The sequence below is a fragment of the Mastomys coucha genome, unplaced genomic scaffold, assembly GCF_008632895.1.
Source record: "Mastomys coucha isolate ucsf_1 unplaced genomic scaffold, UCSF_Mcou_1 pScaffold7, whole genome shotgun sequence".
Taxonomy (NCBI): Eukaryota; Metazoa; Chordata; class Mammalia; order Rodentia; family Muridae; genus Mastomys; species Mastomys coucha.
Window position 1 is genome coordinate 73,483,474 of NW_022196913.1, and position 20,753 is coordinate 73,504,226.

The 20,753-nt window shown below is 43.0% G+C and overlaps 1 protein-coding gene across 2 annotated transcripts in view; it reads left to right on the top strand.

Annotated features, from left to right (window-relative positions):
* Matn2 (matrilin 2) overlaps window positions 1-20,753 on the top strand; it is a 151,031-nt gene that overhangs the window by 91,872 nt on the left and 38,406 nt on the right. For both annotated transcript variants that reach the window (XM_031358146.1, XM_031358147.1), the window contains exons 6-7: window positions 4,907-5,029; window positions 19,632-19,754. In XM_031358146.1, coding sequence (XP_031214006.1) covers window positions 4,907-5,029; window positions 19,632-19,754 — 246 coding nt within the window. The remainder of the gene's footprint in view (window positions 1-4,906; window positions 5,030-19,631; window positions 19,755-20,753) is intronic.

Below are 20,753 nucleotides of genomic sequence, written 5' to 3' on the forward strand. Positions count from 1 at the left end.
TTCACAAGCCAGGTCTCCATCTTCTGCACTGTTCTCAACATGATCTTCCAAGCTCCTACAGAATATCCACAGATTTTTTAACAATCAGTGGCTTTTCTAGCTCAAAGTTCCAAAATCCTTCCACAATCCTCCCCAAAAAATTGTCAGGTTGTCACAGGAATACCCCACTATGCTGGTACCAATTTGTCTTAGTCAGGGTTTCTATTCCTGCACAAACATCATGACTATGAAGAGAGTTGGGGAGGAAAGGGTTTATTGAGCTTACACTTCCACATTGCTGTTGATCACCAGAGGAAGTCAGGACTGGAACTCAGGCAGGTTAGGAAGCAGGAGCTGATGCAGAGGCCATGGAGAGATGTTTCTTACTGGCTTGCTTCCCCTGGCTTGCTCAGCCTGCTCTCTTATAGAACCCAAGACTTCCAGCCCAGGGATGGCACCACCCACAAGGGGCAATTGAGAAAATGCCCCACAGCTGGATCTCATGGAGGCACTTCCCCAACTGAAGCTCCCTTCTGTGATAACTCCAGCCTGTGTCATGTTGACACACAAAACCAGCCAGTACAGTTCAGTTACTGTGTTTGATGCACTACTGTCTCATCCATACATGATTTTGCTTGTAAGGAACTGCAAATGCCGATGGAGTGCACAGTGCAGTGATAGAGCACTTGCCTAGCACGCACAGGCTCTGGGCTCAGACTTTAGTTCAGAAACTGCAACAAAAAGTATACATGTACCAAACGCATCTTTGATCTATCTATATATCTAGTCCTACCACTTGAATGATGTAATAATTCTTACTGTCCATTTGAGGGCTCTGCTTTAGGAAAAGGATATAATCACTCTACAGATACAGTTTTGAGATCTGCTTTTTAAAACTTTATCATTGATTATTTCTGGGGTCGGGTAATGCATGTGCACGCATGTGCACGCGTGTGCATGCATGTGGAGGGTTCTTAGGAGTCTGACTCAGTTTGTTGGGATTACACAGCCAGCATCTTTACTCTGAGCTGTCTTGCCTGCCTGAGATCTAAGATTTTCACCAGACTTTGTATATCTGTGAACAGTGTTGCCATCCCAACTATAATGCTAATGCATCCTTGATGCCCCAGATGGCAGTACGGGTCTTCTGCCACCATCTTCAGACCATCTCCATCTTAGTTCTTGGTAGAGCCATCCTTCCTAGGGTTCCTCCCAAATGCCTGGAGTCTGTCTTGATACTTTTCTCTGGATTCATCTCTAATTCGGCAGGAATCCCATTGACCCCACATTTAACACCTAGGGATTGGTCCTAGGGCTATCTACCAAAGCACCCTAAATTTGGGGAACTTAAAGCAACAGCAATGTCAAAAATACAGGAAACTAGAAACCTGAACCAAGATGCCAGCAAGGCCATGCACACAACATGGTATCTTCCTGCCCCTTCGTAATTTGTGATACCAATTTGCAGTCTTGAAGTCTAACTTTCACATGATGCTCTCCTTTACAAAATGTGTGTGTGTGTGTGTGTGTGTGTGTGTGGTGTGGTGTGTGTGGTGTATGTGTGTGTGTGTGATATTGTGTGTGTGTGTGTAGTATGTGTTTGGTGTGCGTGTGTGTGTGTGGTGTGTTTTATAAAACGATAGAGAGGAGGAATATATTTGGTGGATGTGCAGTCAGGTGTGGGGAAAGGGGTGGCTGCACAGGCCCATACTGAGGCCCTCCCTGAGGGACCAGCCACACCATGATATAGTATAGAATAGAGTTTATTCAGGGCATGGGGAGGGAAGTTGAGAGGGTAGTAAAGACAGAGAAAGGCAGAGAGAGGGAGTAGAGGAGTAGAGGCTGGCCGTGAGCATATGTAGAGAGAGGGCAGAGGGAATGGGGAAAGAAGGGGGTGATGTTATGTGTGTGTGTGTGTGTGTGTGTGTGGTGTGTGCGATGTGTGTAGTGTGTGTGTGGTGTGGTATGGGGGTGATGTGATTGTGTGTGTGTGGTATGTGTGGTGTGTGTGGAGGTGATGTGGTATGTGTGGTGTGTATGTGTATGTATGTGTGTGGGGGGGTATGGTATGTGTGTGTGTGTGTGTGTGTATGTGTGTGTGAGAGAGAGAGTCAGTGTTGCAGCATTCATGTGGAAGTCAGAGGACAATTTTGGGGAGTAAATTCTCATCTTCCATTTTGTGAGGTAAGGTTTCTTTGTACTCCAGGATCCCAGCTTCCAACCATTCTGTCTCCACTTCCCATCTTACCATAGTAGTGCTGAGTTACAGATGTGATCTACTATTATCTATCTTTCTATACAGGATCCAGGAATTGGACTCAGGTCCTTGTGCATGGCTAGTATATTTGCCTGCTCCTCATCTTCCTGGCTACTCTTGTTGCATGTGGCTTTTGCTGCCAAGCTCCGGGAATAGACTTTGTTACAAGCCCCCACCCCACTTCCCTTGAATCCACAGATAAATGACATACACACAGTTGTTTAATTTCAACTTGCCTTCTTGGTGCAGTTGCTGGGCATTATTAAACTCCTGAGGTTAGCATGCCCTTATCAATATTCTTATCTCCGTACCTCCCACCTGCCCTAAACTTTAGTTGCTCAGTTACATCTAGTTCCTGCTAAACACCCCTGACCACCCACCTGTAGGAGTGGCCTGTGTGGCCACTCCATTTTGAGATCTCACATGGCTAGTCAACTTTTCTCCAACAGAAGCATGGTGAACTCTCCTCTCCTTACCTTGCACCTCCCTGCTTGCCTCCAGAGACCCAGAAGTCCTGCTTATCCCTTCCACCCAGCAATTGGTCTATACCTTCTTTACCAACAGATCAAGAACCAATTGGAGAACAGGACCTTAACATCAGAACAACCTTTACTTACTCCTCTTCATCAGTCTACTAAATTGTCTTTGCAAAATTATCACAGCCAATGAACCAGATTCTTACCCTTACCTAATGTCTGTGCCACCCTCCAAGCAGAACCATTGTTCATTGAAACAGTTGATGAATGACTTTCTGGATAGACAATCTTAATACACACACCATTTCTTAAATGAATGTAACCTGTTCTCTGTGGGCTGAGAATAAAGACACTTATTCAAGTCAAATAACTTTGACCATAGCAGGAAGTCTGCATCCAAAAATCATGCTTACAATTCATTCCTTGGTGCAGCAGATTTGTCAACTCTCAGCTTAGCTACTATGGAGGTAGCTAAGAATCCTTTGGTGATGTGAGGGTCATTGAAGTACAGCCTTATTACAATGAACTCCAATGTCTAAAACTTGTTCTTATTTTAGGCTTGTACCACAGTAAGAGCCAAGATTTTAAGCTCTACTAAACACAAAACAAACAAACAAAAATACTTTATATATTTATGTTCATTTAAAAAATACTGGTAGTGTTGTATTATTTTAAAATATACAGTTAATATGTTTGGAGTTATTTAAAATTTATATTGAGAAAAACATATGCATTTTCAGTATTTCTGTAGAAAAGCATCTTCATAAGACTGTTAACCTGACTGTTGTTTTATATCAAACAACTTTCATAATACTCATTCTTATTGTAATAATATTTTATAATTTTTAAAGAATATGACAAAAAAGGTATTATAGGTATTAAAGAAGGTCTCTAGGAGGAGTTGGGGTACAAAAGGGAAACAAGAATGTGATTTAATTCTATTTACTTAAAATATGCTTTTAAATGTTAACAAATTCAGATAAATTGAAATCATGCATCTTTTCTCATCATAATGCAATAAAACTTAAATCAATTTAAAAAATTGTCTTCATCTTAACCTTCTTACCTCTGTAAGGCTGTTTTCACATAAAGCCATGGACACCAGTTGTGAGATCTATAGAATGTTAAGTCCTTGAAGTCCATGTGTCTCATTTAACCATACCACTTACATCTCTGCCTCTCTTCCTGCTTTGCATTGGCCTCTTTTGCTGGTTCTGTAGCACAGTATGTGTGTTCCCACCTCCTTTTCCACTTACCTTCTATACGTGGGACATTCCAGATGTCCTTATGACTGGTACCTAATTCAATACTGCCCAATCACCTTTTTAGAGAATCCTTTCCAGACCACCTCTGCCATATCCCAGTTTCCTTCCCTGACAGGTCCTACTCACCTTGTTTCCTCTAGAGCAGTCTCCATTTTCTAATGGATGATGTTATTTAATGACTTTAGACTGTTACCACCACCAATTTTAACACCTTGAGCCGTGTGGGCCTTGTTTGTTATTTACTCTGACTCTAACATCTAAAACGGCCTGATTCATAGTAAATACTCAGTGAATATATATGGGACTAATGAGGTAAATCCAGTATGTTTTCTCATGAACTACTGAATAATTTACCCTTATTAGAAGTTATCTTATTTTCAAACATATTTGGTCACTGTAGATGATGCTACTATAAATATCTTAATTTTTCCACTCTGGTTATTTTCTTGAATTAGAATTGCAAATTAAAATTATCAAATTGCTTCCATAATGATTCTTACTGCTATGCATGATTTATATAATTGTCTGTGCTGACTTACTGCTTTGAGCTTTCATTTCCTTGTTGTTTTTATGGTCTTAGAGCCTCTTGAATGCAAGACAAGTGCGCTCTCATTGAGCTACACTCACAACTGCCACTAGCTTTTATCTGACCTCCACTTTGCCCAGTTTAATAGATGTGCCTTGTAATAATTTTGATTTGCTTTTCTTTGACTTTTAAACATACTTGTCCATATGTGTGTTTATCAAGCCTGGTCTAGAGTCTTGATTTTTTAGGTGGATGTTGGATCCATGTTTATTTATTCATATTGTTTGGGGGTAGAGGATGGGACTATATCAGCTCCAATTATTTTTGTTGTAGGTATTCTGACATTCTTCTGCACCCTTCTTTGTATCCTAATTAAAGACAAAATGTGTGTTGTTTTCTGCAGCTGTGAACTACTGTGCCTCAGAAAATCATGGATGTGAACACGAGTGTGTAAATGCTGAAAGTTCCTACCTGTGCCGGTGCCACGAGGGATTTGCTCTTAACACGGATAAAAAAACATGCTCAAGTAAGTTACATGCACACACAGTGCTATTGTGGTGGCCACTATGGACATCGACTTCTCCCGAACAGGATTAGCCCATGTTAAGTCATGGGGATCTGCCCCTATTCCTCCTGTGTCAGCCTGTCTGTATAGTCCTAAGATTATGGCTTACTTGGTCTCAATATCTCTAGTCAAAGTTTTTGGTGACAGCATCTTTTGTTAGAGACAAGCATGCAAAAAACCAAACCAGCGTCCCACATGCTGCCTCAGTGTGGCTGTGGCTATCATCATAACAGGGCCTGAAGAACATTTTCACTGAAGCTCTGTGGTTTGTGGGCTCCAGCTCTGACTCCACATGAGGGTCAGAAAATTGCTGAGCCAAAAGGAACTGAATGTGGTTTCTTGAGGGTGGGGTGGGGATAGGTGGACGGCATCTTGCTGAGAACTGCTCAAGTTTTCTGTAAACTGTTTAGTTCTATTTGAATTTAGCTATATGCATAAATATTGAACTTAACTTAAACTCCTAAAATTGGAACAGAAAAATTTATAAACTAAAGGTGATCACCAGTTTTATAAAAGATGCCAGGAGTATTCCTTTAAATATAAAGGGGCAGGGGAACACTTTGGGGCTTCTGTGGAGAGATGATTATCCTGTGATACAATGGTCACTTGAGGAATGCCTACTTCTGAAATATCGGGGCCCAGTGATGTTTTAATGAGATTCAATAACAAAAATAAAATAAGGCATCTCTGCAATGTATATCAATGAGAAAATAAGATTTTAATTCATAAAAAGTTTGTGGACCTTCTACCTTTCTAAAGTATATCCAGTATGTACTGCTGTGTGTGTTTTCAAAGGCATCCTTTCTATTTCCTATTCTCCAATCCCTTACTAGTAACAGCTTAGCTTTCCTCTCAGGAACCCAGTTCGTGTAGCTGGTGGTGGCTACAGCTTCCGGGCTGGCAAGATGGCTCAGCAGGTAAGAGCAGTGACTGCTCTTCCGAAGGTCCTGAGTTCAAATCCCAGCAACCACATGGTGGCTCACAACCACCCATAGTGAGATCTGACACCTTCTTCTGGTGCGTCTGAAGACAGCTACAGTGTACTTATTCATAATAATAAATAAATCTTTGGACTGGAATTAGCAGGGACTAAGTGATCAGAGCGGGCAGGGCCAACTTGAGCAAACAGAGGTCCTAAATTCCATTCCCAACAACCACATGAAGGCTCACAACCATCTATCTGTACAGCTACAGTGTACTCACATGCATAAAATAAATTAATAAGTCTTTAAAAAAAAAAAAAAACAACTTAAAACCCCAGAGCTGGAGACAGGGCACGTTACATCGAAAACATATGTTACTGGAGCCCAACCATGAGCCAGTAGAAACAAAGGAGGCAAAGTCCTTGGATGAGGACAGATTTTGGCTGGATTTTAAAGTAAGCCATCATTTACCACACAATGCAGGGGATAGGGGGTGATAAAAGAAGAAAGGAAGTGCTAAGATAGGAACAGCTTAGTCCAGAGCTGGACTAAGATAGGGAATTTAGACCTCCACGCCCAATACATAGCTCATGTACAGCTATTTGTTTGCTTTGGGGAGGGATGAGTGGTTTAATAGGCTGCTCTACTCCAAGTCTCCCCTCCTTCCTGTACAGAACTTGAGCATTTCCCATCAAGATGCTGTCTACCTAGTCCCACCACACCCTCAAGAAACCACATTCTGAACTAGGAAACAACAGTCAGGCTGTCACTGTGGCTGGGAGCTGTGGTCCCTGGGCTGATGAATCAGCATTCCCGATCAAAGGGGAGCCCTGTTCAAATCTCAGCCTCTCTGCATTTTTGGGGTGATCTTGGGAAAACCTTATGCTGCAATCTCCTCAGCTGGAACAGGAACACCTGAAGACAATTCAGTCTGTTACCTTAAAAACTGAAAGAAATCGTTTATAGAAATGATCTATCAAACTGCCAAGTGCTAGTTATGCTGGGATCTGGGGACATGGCACGGTTGGTAAGGTGACTGCTGTGCCAGCAAGGAGATTAGAATCTCTGGCACCCTTGTGAAAGGGGTACATACTAGGGGGTAAAAACAGGAGGCGCACTAGAGCCCACTGGCCAACAATTCTGGACAAATAGGTAAACTCCAGGTTCAGAGAAAGAACTGGTCTCAAGAGATGCAGATGGAGAACAATTGAAGAAGATCCCCAACATTAACCTCTGCCCTCCACACATGTATACATGCTTGTGCACACATGAACACATACACACTAACACAAAGATAACACTGGCCACAAAAATTTTAGTATTAATGAGTCTGTACCATATGCCTTGACAAAGCAGAAAGGTACATAAAAACTCAAGACTTCTGTTGAAAGTTGGTGGGAACACAAGCCCTACCCCACAGAGCAGTGTAGTCACAATACCAGGATGCATGTAATGCAGGGCCCATGGTGTAATGGGTATAAGCTAGACGAGGGGAGGTGGAAGGATGGTCTCATGATCAAAGGAATGGAGGAAAACACATCTGTCTGATCTCAAAACTTCCTCCTGGGAGGAGTCCCGATTGCATTCCCACCCTCGTTTCCAGAACAGCTTCATCCTCTATAATGTCCCTCAGCACATTCCCTGTTACTAAATCCTATTCCAAACCTGAGAGTGGTACAGACAAGGTCTGAGTTTCGCAGTCAGATCTGGAAGTAGAAGCTTCAGTGTAAAGCCCTGGGAGGGGTTTGGCTGGGAGTCAGGGAAGGGCCCTTCCAGCTGGGAGGTCTCACCAGCTAGGCATGGAGCCAGCAGCTCAGCTATCTCCAGGCCGTGTTAAAGGCAAGCCTTGAAGCTGGCCAGCCCAGTGCGTGGGCAGAGAGGAATGCTAGGAAAGCTGTGGGGTTCAGGCCAACAGCACTAGGGTGAACTGCCCCCTAGAAAGGCCACCTTCCCACCATCCTAGGGGATGGGCAGGAGCCAGATGGAAAGCTTGGCAAGAGAAAAAGAGATGCTCCAAGTATTTAGGAAACGGTACAGAAAGTAAAGAGAAAGCCATTTTGTACAGATACAACACTGTGGTGTCCCTGTCTCCAGCAGAACAAGAAAGGACTGAGAAACAGTCAGTGGCAAGGATTGTGACACAAGGGACAAATTGAGCAGCAGTCAGGCAGCCACCTTGTTAGTAGCTTCAAAGCACTACAGTCCCAGCTATTAGGCCACTGCTCTCATGCTGGGAAAAATTTCCAGTTCCTACACACTTCCAAAACATTAGTAAAATTTTTTTTTTAAAAATCAATTCTTTACATTTTGGTCTCTATAGATCTATTTAAAGATGTATTTTTCTGGGCTGAAGAGATGGCTCAGCAGTCCCCCCTTTAGAACAAATTACCTGAATATTGGGAACACTGCCTGTTTTTCCAAAGGACCCCAGTTTGATTACTAGCATCCACATGGTGGTTCACAACCGTCTGTAACTCCAATTCTATGGCATCCAACACCCTCTTCTGGACTCCAAGAGCATGCTTGTGGTGCACAGACATGCAGACACACAAAATAGCCACTAGGTATTACTCTGTTAGGAGTAGTAAAAATAATCATTTATTTATTAAACCATATTTATTGAGTAGTTACTGTGAGCTAATATAGCTGTGGACACGGGGCTTACCTCTCAGTCCTAACACCTTGGAGCAGGAGCTGTGAGATAAGGCAATGCCCATGTCCCAGTGACATACCTCCTCCAGCAAGGCCTCACCCCCTCCAAGGCCACACCTCCTCCAGCAAGGCCTCACCCCCTCCAAGGCCACACCTCCTCCAACAAGGCCACACCTTCTCCAGCAAGGCCACACCTCCTCCAATAAGGCCTCACTCCCTCCAAGGCCACACCTCCTCCAACAAGGCCACACCTCCTCCAACAAGGCCATACCTTCTCCAACAAGGCCATACCTTCTCTAACAAGGCCATACCTACTCCAACAAACCTATACCTCTTAATCTTTCTTTTCTTGTTTTTTTTTTTAAGATTTATTTATTTATTATATGTAAGTATACTGTGGCTGTCTTCAGACACACCAGAAAAGGGCATCAGATCTCATTACAGATGGCTGTGAGCTGGGATGTGGTTGCTGGGATTTGAACTCAGAACAGTCAGTACTCTTAACCACTGAACCATCTCTCCAGTCCCCTCTTAATCTTTCTAATATTTCTCAAACAGTTCCATTCCTTAATGATTAAGTATTCAATTATATGAACTACTGGGGCCATTCTTTTTCAAACTTAAAAACATAAAAACACAAGAATTTATGCATAGAGATTTGAAAATACTATCACAAAAACCTGTTTAACAGTTGATACCAAGTAATATACAGAATATTATGCAGACATTAAAATGTTTTATACATGCAAATGATATACTAAAATACTCTTGACTTAATGTTATATTGTATGATCCTAAAACTACAAAAACATATCCATATGTGTACAATTTTAAAAGAGAGGCCATTGAGATGGGTCAGTGCTTGCACAAAACCCTGATGATTTGAGTTTAAGCTCTGGAACACAGCTTTTTTTCTTCTGGGCAGTATTGAGGAGGCAGAGACAAGCAGATCTCTGTGAGTTTGAGGTTTGCCTGGTCTACAAGGTGAGTTCCAAAGACCCTCTCCCAAAAAAAAAGTGGTGGGGGAAAGCAACGAATAAACAAACAACAAAACTGTCTAAGAAAGATCTGAACAGACTACAGCAAGAGATGTGCAAATCTCGTGATGCTTCATCCATAGACAAAGAACTACAGGCAACTCATGAATGCCGAGGGTGGGAGAACAAGTCTTCCCCAGGGAAGAGCCCTAGATGGTTATCTAATACTAAATGGTCAGCCCTGAAATCATCCACATACTAGCCACACTAAACGTAGTCAGCAAGATGTGTGTGTGTGTATATGTGTTTATGTGTGTGTGTTTGTGTGTGTGTATGTGTGTGTGTTTATGTGTGTGTGTTTGTGTGTGTGTATGTGTGTGTGTTTATGTGTGTGTGTATTTATGTGTGTGTGTTTATCTGTGTATATGTATGTGTGTGTGTTTATGTGTGTGTGTATGTGTGTGAGTGAGTGCATGTTAAAGAAAAAGAGGCCATGAATTAGAATTTGAAAGGGGGGAAGCGGGGGGTGAGAAGGGTTGGAAGGAAGAAGGAAAGAGGGGATGATGTAATTTTTTCTGATTTTTTTATTAGATATTTTCTTTGTTTACATTTCAAATGATATCACCTTTCCTCATTTCCCCTGCAGAAAAAAAAAAAAACCTGTTCCCTCCCCCTCCTCCTGCTCACCAACCCACCCTCTCTCACTTCCTGGCCCTGGCATTCCCCTACACTGGGGCATAGAGCCTTCACAGGACCAAGGGCCTTCCTCCCACTGATGACCGACTAGGCCATCCTCTGCTACATATGCTGCTGGTGCCATGAGTCCCACCATGTGTACTCATTGGTTGGTGGTTTAGTCCCTGGGAGCTCTGAGGGAACTAGTTAGTTCATTTTGTTGTTCGTCCTAAGGGGCTGCAAACCCTTCGGCTCCTTGAGTCCTTTCTCTAGCTTGTTCATTGGGGACCCTGTACTCAGTCCAATGGATGGCTGCGAGCCTCTCCTTCTGTATTAGTCCAGCACTGGCAGAGCCTCTCAGGAGACAGCTATATCAAGCTCCTGTCAGCAAGCACTTGCTGGCATCCACAATAGTGTCTGGGTTTGATGATTATAGGAAAGATTCCCAGGTGGAACAGTCTCTGGATTGTCCTTACTTTAGTCTCTTCTCCATAGTTTGTCTCTGCAACTCCTTCCATGGGTATTTTGTTCCCCCTTCTAAGAAGGATCGAATTATCCACACTTTGGTCTTCCTTTTTCTTGAGTTTCTTGTGATTTGTGGATTGTATTTTAAGTATTCCAAACTTCTGGGCTAATATCCACTTATCAGAGAGTATATACCATGTGTGTTCCTTTGTGATTGGGTTACCTCACTCAGGATGACATTCTCCAGATCTATCCATTTTCCTAAGAATTTCATAAATTCATTGTCTTTAATAGCTGAGTAGTACTCCATTGTGTAAATGTATCACATTTTCTGTATCCATTCCTCTGTTGAGGGACATCTGGGTTGTTTCCAGTTTCTGGCTATTATAAATAAGGCTGCTATGAACATAGTGGAGCAAGTGTCCTTATTACATGGTGGAGCATCTTTTGGGTATATGCCCAGGAGTGGTATAGCTGGGTCCTCTGGTAGTACTATGTCCAATTTCCGGAGGAACCGCTGATTTCCAGAGTGGTTGTACCAGTTTGCACTCCTACCAGCAATGGAGGAATGTTCCTCTTTTTCCACAACCTCTCCAGCATCTGCTGTCACCTGAGTTTTTTATCCTAGCCATTCTGACTGGTATGAGGTGGAATCTCAGGGTTGTTTTGATTTGCATTTCCCTAATAACTAAACATGGGACAATGTAATTATATTTTAATTTTTAAAATTAGAAACAAGGAAATGCACTCCAGAAGCAGAGGGAGATGAATCTCTGTGATTTTGAAGGCGCCCTGGGTTGGGATCCAGAAATCACCCACAAACCACACAAACCACATGAACACCGACCTCAGTCAGACAGAGGAGGTTTATGGAACGCACACCCTTAAGACTGAACAAACAGGGCTGTAACTCAGACTTCAGCCCTGAGATTACAACCTGAACATTTCTCAGAGCCAGTTGTTGCTTATAACAGAAAAAAAAAAAAAAACAGCAAAAACCACAGTGAGCAGGTGTAGGTGTTTTGTTTTGTTTTTCGAGACAGGGTTTCTCTGTGTAGCTCTGGCTGTCCTGGAACTCACTCTGTAGACCAGGCTGGCCTCGAACTCAGAAATCCACCTGCCTCTGCCTCCCAAATGCTGGGATTAAAGGCGTGCGCCACCACCGCCCAGCCTACATAAAGCTTTGTGGAATTTCTTAAGATTAATAAACCTCATATAGAGTATAACAAGATATGTGATCAGCATGACCTTGCTCTGAATCAAGTGATTTTCCATGTTGATGACTGACACACATATTACTACAACAATATGAAATAGATGGCAGGCATGGAACAAAATGGCTACAGCTATGTTGGAGGGGGTGGGGGCAGGTCTCAACACCCTGGCCTACATAGTGAGTTCTAGGACAGCCAGAGCTACATAGTAAGACCCTATCTCAAAATTAATTAATTAATTAATTAACTAAACAATAAAAGAAAGAAAGAAAAGAAGAAAGAGAAGAAAGAAGGAAGGAAAGAAGGAAGGAAGGAAGGAAGGAAGGAAGGAAGGAAGGAAGGAAGGAAGGGAGACAAGAAGGAAACAAGGAAGGAAATCAATAAATTTCTAGCCAGACTAGCTAGAAGGAAAACAAGAGACCAGATAGAAATTCCCATTATTAGAAATGTGGATATTGTTGGGGTCTAGGAGTTGCTTCATAAACCACAAGAACATTGATCTCAGTCAGATAGGGATAGTTTATTGAGCATTTGCCCCAGGACTGGTCAATCAGGGCCACAGACCAGACTTGGGAGCTGACTGTGACCTCCAGCCAGCATCCTACTTAACTTTTAAGCCTGAAATCCACAAACATCGGGTTTAGTTTACTAGTTATTTCACCAATCACTATTTAGGCACGGGGTATTTCTTGAGGAACATGTCTTTGTTATATACCTATCCTGTTCCCATTGGTTGGGGTATTCAACTGTGGCAGGGGGCTTGCCTTGCCTGACATTCAGATCTTAACTTGCCAACCAGAATGTCAAATACCCAGGCACATGACTCTTTCTGTCAAGTAGAATGTCAATTCCCAAGGAAGTCTTGGGAACTTAAAACTTAAAACTTGGTCCCTACTCAAAATGGAGGTCTTAGGCTGAAAACACTCTAGGCCTAGATTAGATTATGGAGACTAGACACTTCTGGGACTAGACTTAAGTTAGCAAACAGAGGCAGTCAGCCTCAGAGGCAGAGATGACAGTTCTTCAGGGGAATAAAAGGTACTTTTATTATTATTTTATTATTTATTATTATTATTATTTTATTATTTTTTATCATAACCAGGTGGTGTTTAGTTCAGGAGTTCAAGGTTGGGTTAATATTTATAATTTAATCAACCTGATGTACAGTATTAACAAACTAAAAGAAAACATATTAGTCATTTCATTAGACACAGAAAAAAGGACAGATAATATACGATACTCAGTTGTGATTAATAAAAAGCTTTCTGTAAACTAGAAGTGCTTAAGTAAGAAAACAGGGACAGCATGAACCAAGACCTTGCCGGACAGCCAATCTAGCTGAATCAGTGAGCTTCAGGTTCAGTGAGAGACTTTATCTCAAAAATAAAGTTGGGAGTAATTAAGAAAGGCATCTGAGCCAGGCAGTGGGAGGCAGAGGCAGGTGGATTTCTGAGTTCAAGGCCAGCTTGGTCTACAGAGTGAGTTCCAGGACAGCCAGGGCTACACAGAGAAACCCTGTCTCGAAAAAAGAAAAAGAAAAAAAGAAAAGAAAGGCATCTGAGATTGACCTCTGACCTCCACACACATGTATACATATACCCACACACATGTATACATATACCCACACACATGTATACATATACCCACACACAAACCACACACAGTATACACACATAATATACAAAAAGTGCATTAGTGAAAGATTACCAGTTATCATATTTAATAATGGAACATTGAATTATTTCTTTATAAGCTCTGGAACAGAGCTGGTGAGATGGCCCAGCAGTTAAGAGCACTGGCTGCTTGCTCTTCCAGAGGTCCTGAGTTCAATTCCAGCAACCACATGGTGGCTCACAGCCATCTGTAATGGGATCCGATGCCCTCTTCTGGTGTGTCTGAAGACAGCTACAGTGTACTCATATAAATGAAATAAATAAATCTTTTTTAAAAAATTGTCTAAATATAATGTATTTGGTAATTGAAACAAACAAACAAACAAACAAAAACAAAGCTCTGGAACAAAGCAAGCACAGTGGCTCGTGAAGGGAATGTGCTTGCTGCCAGAACTGTGACCCGAGCTTAGTTCATCATGAACTCAGTCTCCATGAGGAAAGGAGAGAAATGACTCCCAGAAATTGTTCTCTAACCTCCACAGGCATGCTGTGGTATGGACACATGCACATGCACCCACACAAAGAGATAGAGATCATAAATCATAAATCCAAGAGAATGTCTGCTCTGAAAACTTCTATTTAACGTTATCCTGAAAGTTCTAACCAGGGAAATGGGAAAGGAAATAATAAAATAAATAGATAACACATATATTGATAGGAAGAATTTTTTTTTTATGACAGGGTTTCTCTGTGTAGCCCTGGCTGTCCTGGAACTCACTCTGTAGACCAGGCTGGCCTCAAACTCAGAGATCCACCTGCCTCTACCTCCCAAGTGCTGGAATTAAAGGCATTCGCCACCACTGCCCGGCTGATAGGAAGAATTTAAACATCGTCATCTAAACAGAATATCCAACCAATTTTTAAAAAACCTATAACAACTATTAACTAAATTTATTTTGCTTAAGTTCTACTCAATAAGTTATATAAACTTAAGTTTGTATAAGATGAACATACAAAAACTTGTAATATACAATCAAAATTTAAACTAAAAATGTTCAATAACACCAATATGGAATACTTGTAAACAAATTTGAGAGTAGATATGAAATAGCTGTGTAATCAAAAAGTACAAAATATTGCTAAGAGAAACTGAAGACAACTTAATTAGCTATATCATGTTCATGGATTAGAAGACTACATTGTTAAATAGCAGGACTTTTCAAACTGACCTGTACATTTAAAATAATCAATCTTTTCTGTATTTAAATGACAGGATGATTCTAAAATACACCAAAATATTCAAAAAAGTTTTAAAAAATTGAACAAATTTGTAGAGTTTAAAGTACCTGATTTTAAAACTAATTACAAAGCAACAGTAATCAAAAGACTATGGAACTGTCCAGATATGGACATACAGAACAATATGACAGAATAGTGTCAGGAAGTTGAGCCATAAATATATTGTGAGATGACTTGTTCAAATAAAGTTGTCAAGGTACTTCAATGTGGAAAGATTAATATCATAAAAAATAAAGGATGTTATCTTTTTAAAAAGATTTATTATTATCCTTTGATAATATATGTGTGTTTGTGTGTGCTTGCATACCTGTGGAGACCCAAAGAGAGCACTGGGACCCTCTGAAGCTAGAGTTATAGATGTGAGCCACCCTACATACATATTGGGATCCAAATCCAGGTCCTCTCAAAGAGCAGTAAGCACTCTTAACCACTGAGCCATTTCTCCAGCCCCCAAGCAATCATTATCTTGATTTTTAGTTCATAGGAATAATACATATGTCAAATCTCATTAAATTATTTACCTAAAATATGTACTGGGGTTGGACCAGTTGCTCTTTTTTTTTTTTTTGAGAATTTCATGTGTGAAAACTATATTTCTACCCCTCCACCTCCTCCTCCACTTCCTCTCAAAATCATGACTAGTCTTCTTTAACTATTTTTTTCATAACATTGTAGTTTTCTTTTTCTTTTTTTGTTTTTTTGGTTCTTTGTGAATTTCACATTATGCACCCCAATCCCACTCATCTCTCCCCTTCACCATACCTGCTCTCCACCCTTGCAACTTCCCCATAATAGAGGGGAACAAAATCTTGTTCTGGAAGCTGTACTGTGTCATAGTGTGTCCCACAATATACCCTTTTGTCCATACTTCTTTGCTTGCAGATGTTCGTTGCAAGGACTCATTGGTCTGGTACAAGGCCTCTGGCTTCTGTTACACTATCAATACTGGAACCTCACACCTGAGCTCCTCTCAGATATCCTGTTGTTGCCCTGTGTTATGGAGATTTTGTAGTATTGGATCTGTAAAACCGGCCCCTTCATGCAGTCCAGCAGTTCATCAATGGGGTAGATGCTGGGATGGGTCAACAACTCAAAGGCCTGGGTCTGGGCCTAAGAAGTATCTGGGCTGCTCAGCCCACCAGTTCTCCCACAGCACATCACCAGGGTGAGCTCTCCTGCCCTGCCCTGCCCTGCCCTGCCCTGCCCTGGCTGACCTATCCAATGCCACAGCCAGTGAGGGGCAGGGCTAGTTCTCCCACTCAGATGACCTTGGGGCCAGCTCTCCTGCCTGCCTTAGGTGGCACAGACCCACCACCACACAGCAGACAAATGGCAAGGCCAACTCTCCATGCTCACACCCTTAGGGCTGGCATTCTTCTTTAACTAGTGTGTGTGTGTGTGTGTGTGTGTGTGTGTGTGTGTGTGTGTGTGTATTGTATATATGTCTATTTGGTGTTGCAGGTCTGTATATGTCTTTAGGGCTGACCACTTGGGACTGGATAACCTATCAGGAGCTCTTCAGCCAGTAATTAATTGCCTGTAGCTCTTCATCTGGTGATAGGGCCTTGTGAGATTTCCCCTTCGACATTAGTATGTTGTCTTAGTTAGGGTTTCTATTGCTGCAATGAAACATCATGGACAAATGCAAACTGGGGAAGGAAGGATTTATTCAGCTCATACTTCCACATTGCTCTTCAACTCCAAAGTCAGGACAGGAACTCAAACCAGGCAAGAACCTGAAGACAAGAGCTGATACAGCAGCCATGAAAGGGTGCTATTTACAGGCTTGCTTCCCATGGCTGGTTCAGAACCCAGGACCACCAAGCCAGGGATGGCAACACCCACAATGTGCTGGGCCCTCCCACCTTGATTTCTAATTGAAAAATGTCATACAGCCGAATCTCATGGAGATAAGGCTCCTTTCTGTCTAATGACTTGTGTCAAGTTGACAGAAACCCAGCCACTATACATGTCAACTGGTGTTGTCATTTTTTTTTTTTTCGAGACAGGGTTTCTCTGTGTAGCCCTGGCTGTCCTGGAACTCACTCTGTAGACCAGGCTGGCCCCAAACTAAGAAATCCACCTGCCTCTGCCTCCCAAGTGCTGGGATTAAAAGCGTGCACCACCACTGCCTGGCTGGTGTTGTCATTTTTACTGATCTTGTTTAGACAACTGTATGGTTGAGATTTCATGAGTGTATCTTCCTTGTTATACAGAAGAGACTATCTCATAGGAGTTGCCTTGGTCATCTGGCTCTTACATTCTTTCTTCTGCCTCTTCCTTGACGTTCTCTGAGCCTTAGGTGTAAGGATTGTGTTGTAAATGAGTCAATTGACTACTTTTCAAAAAATTATGTAGGAATATTGCATTATTCAAGACTCTCAATAACATAAAACCCAAAGAGAGGTTGTGAAGTGTTACAGACCACTACTGTCACTCCAGTCTCTGCCCATGTCTGGGGAAACTCTGCCAGGCAGCCATCCAAGTCTTGTTCGGGGGCGGCTGGTGACTCATATAGTCTATACTCAGTCTCAGAGGCCAAGTCAAGTGTCAGCACCTGGACTGGATCACCATTCCAGTCAGTTAGCCAGATTTTCCCAGCATCAAAATGAGTCTGGGCTCTCATTTTGGCTAGTAGACCTCTCCCCAATAAGGGGTCTGGGCAGTTAGGAATCACTATGAAGGAGTGAGACACTCGTCCCATTCCCAAGTCCACTATCCTTTGGGTAGTCCATGAATATTATTTGTCGCCTGTGGTTCCCTAGACCCAGGATTTTTTATTAGACAATGGCCCTTCAACCTTTACAAGCACCGAATGTTGGGCTCCAGTATGCACCAGGAAGTCTAGAGGCTTCCCCAACACACACACTCTAAGGGTTACCCTGGGCTTGGGGAGGGGGTTCAAGCCCTGACTCCCTCAGTCTGTCCTGTAAAATGGGATAGAGGTACTTTGAGGACTTGGAGACTTCCTGCTTTTGTTCTTCTGCCATCAGGGCGGGTATGGTTCCTGGAGGCAAAGTAGCACTGGAAAAGGGCAATAAGAAAGATTTCACCCAAGGTAGTAAGTTGGCAACCAAATCTTTCCAGACTACAATGCAGGGGACTTGTTCTGGATACCCCTGCACCTTCTGGAACACTTTGTCTTCCACCGCTAGCACTGTGGGGAGATGGAAAGTCCCTTTTGGTGGCCATCCTACTCCGAAGGTAGGCCACTCCGAGCTGGAATACATGTGCATTTTCTTCTTGCTCACATCCACCGAGCGATTGCGAGCTCTGGTTTTTACTTCTTTAAAGGGAGCTAAAATGATGTTAAGAGAGTGGGAGGGAAGAGAGTGACAGTTAACTCGTCCCATTGCATTCGTCACTGTCCACTACCAGACACACCACTGACGAAACCACATGCACTAGGACTCATAGACTCTTGCCTCAGAAAGTGGAAGGGAGGCGGATATGGAAGCAGATTGTGTCGAGGTCTCTCCTCGAGCACTTCCAACTGATGAGGGGGAAACCTTATCCACCTTGGACCCCAGGGTCAGGAATGTCTTCCTGCCCCTTATGGCTGTGATTGCCCAGCGCCTCTGCTTTAGCCACTTCCTGCCACTTACACTGCTACCTCAAGGCTTTTTCTGATGCCAAAATACAGCCAGAAAGAACATAAATGGACAATGAACAATACAGAAACAATGACACTCGCTCGTTAGCTTTAGACTCTCCAGGCTGCAGATTCAAGAGATCTGCTGGGAATCCCATTCAGATGAGCCCCCAAATGTTGTGTCCTCAATTCCCAGGAGAGCTCTAAGAACCACTGGGCCCAGTGTAAAGAAACAAAAGAGTCTATTCATGTCAGACTCAGATCATAAACCTTCCCACTGCACAGGACAGGAGTGTGACCCTGAGCCTAGAAGGCTTGGTGTTTTTATACAGCATAGTTGGAGATTCTTTGGATTTTAGAGTGGCAGGGGAGGCAACAAGGCATTTTTCAAAACACAGTATCGTTTGTTCAGGCAGCAAGGTAGGATTGTGCTACTGGGAGGGGGAGCTCTTCTGACCTGGGGAGTAACTTTGTGGTGCTATTAGGAGCTAGTGTGTTTTACAACTAGTCACAGCTGCCTGTGACCCCTGATTCCCCTCCTTCTAGGATTCAAACGTGGGACCCTAATCTCACCAAGGATGTTTGGTCTTTGCTTCTTTCCCAAGGACAGGTGCCAGCTGCACCCAGAAGTGCTTAGCCGTTTATGAGTGCCAGTCTCAGCGACAGGGAGGCAAGGGAGGTTGCTGTTTGTCTATTCTTAAGCTGGCATCTGTGACTCAGGGTGGGGAGTTTCACTAGGGGGTGCCTCTATGAAAAAGGGGATAGTGATATTCTGGTGCCAGACCAGGTCCTCTCTGAACAGCCCAGGGAGGGGAAGGAAGGCTTGAGTTTGCTGCAGGAAAGAGTGTGTGTGTGTGTCGGGGGAGACTGAGAGAGAGAGAGAGAGAGAGAGAGAGAGAGAGAGAGAGAGAGAGAGAGAGAGAATGCAGAAGCAGGCTGCTTGTGCCACTTCAAAATCAAATGTCAAAAAGATCTTTGAGATGAGGACATAATATCTAGACATGGAAATGGCTATTTGAAGATGCTCTCCTGAGTCAAAATTGTAAGTTCTGTATTTTATATCCTTGGGGAAAATGAAGACTGAGAACCCTTGGCTTTCATGGCTAGCCATATTGACTTACTCATGATTCCCAGGACCTTGCTTTCTTTCCAGAGATAGACTACTGTGCCTCCTCGGATCATGGATGTCAGCACGAGTGCGTCAATGCCCAGACGTCTGCTTTCTGCCGCTGCCTGAAAGGCTTCATGCTAAATCCAGACAGGAAAACCTGCCGAAGTAAGTGGCCCTGGCCCATTCCTCCCGGTGTTCCTCTGGGTTTTCCTTTCCTGGCAGACCTTTAGCATCCTGTATCTGTAATTGATGTTTGTGTTTACTAGCATCACTCTGCTCTTCTTTTCCTTTTACTTCAGCAGAACCTTTTGTGGGACATTTTTCTAGAGATTGAATAGACTGAATCTGGTCACGAGACTCGCTTGGCCACTCGGTCCATGCTGAAGCTGCTCCTTAAAGTGAGGTGCCCCTACAAAGGGTTTCTGGAACCTTCAGGGAGGAAGAAGACTGGGCATAGAGATGTGACATCAAAGGGGCTGTTTTCTTCAAGTCTGACACATGGGACACTTGATGACCTCTGAGTGTGGGGGCATTAAGGTTCTGTTCTCTTTGATAGGAAGGATGGAGGAGAGTAATGCACTCGGCCATTGCAGCAGCTCTCAAAGGCAACAAAGCATCAGCAGGAAGGGGGTGAGGACATCCATGTGACTTGGATGTCTATCACCTGAAATACTGAGGGGGAGCCAGCAACTGGAGCACTACTCCAAACCAGACCTCTAGGCTACATCCCTAGGAGCCGCAGATACATGCATGCATACATACACACACATACACACATGTACACACACACACACACACACACACACACACACACACACACACACATGCACCAGACTGTTCCTGAAGGACACCAGAGTGGAAGTCCTACCAGAAAGAGGTGTTTGCCTTTTTACATCACAGAATCCTCAGGTTAGCTCATGTGCGATGAGTACAGACTTGTAGAATAGATTATGCATGAAGGAATGAGTGATGGAGCTGCTCTAAGATATGTCATCCTGGAGAAATTAAAGTGTAAATGGAATCTTCTGATCCTTATTTATGATTTCCTCACCATGACATTTATAGAATTCGCTGGAATTTCTGATTAGTGGTGTATTTATTTCCTTCCTTTCTCCCTCCCTCCCTCTCTTCCTTTCCCAATCCCCCCTCTCTCTCCTTCCCTCC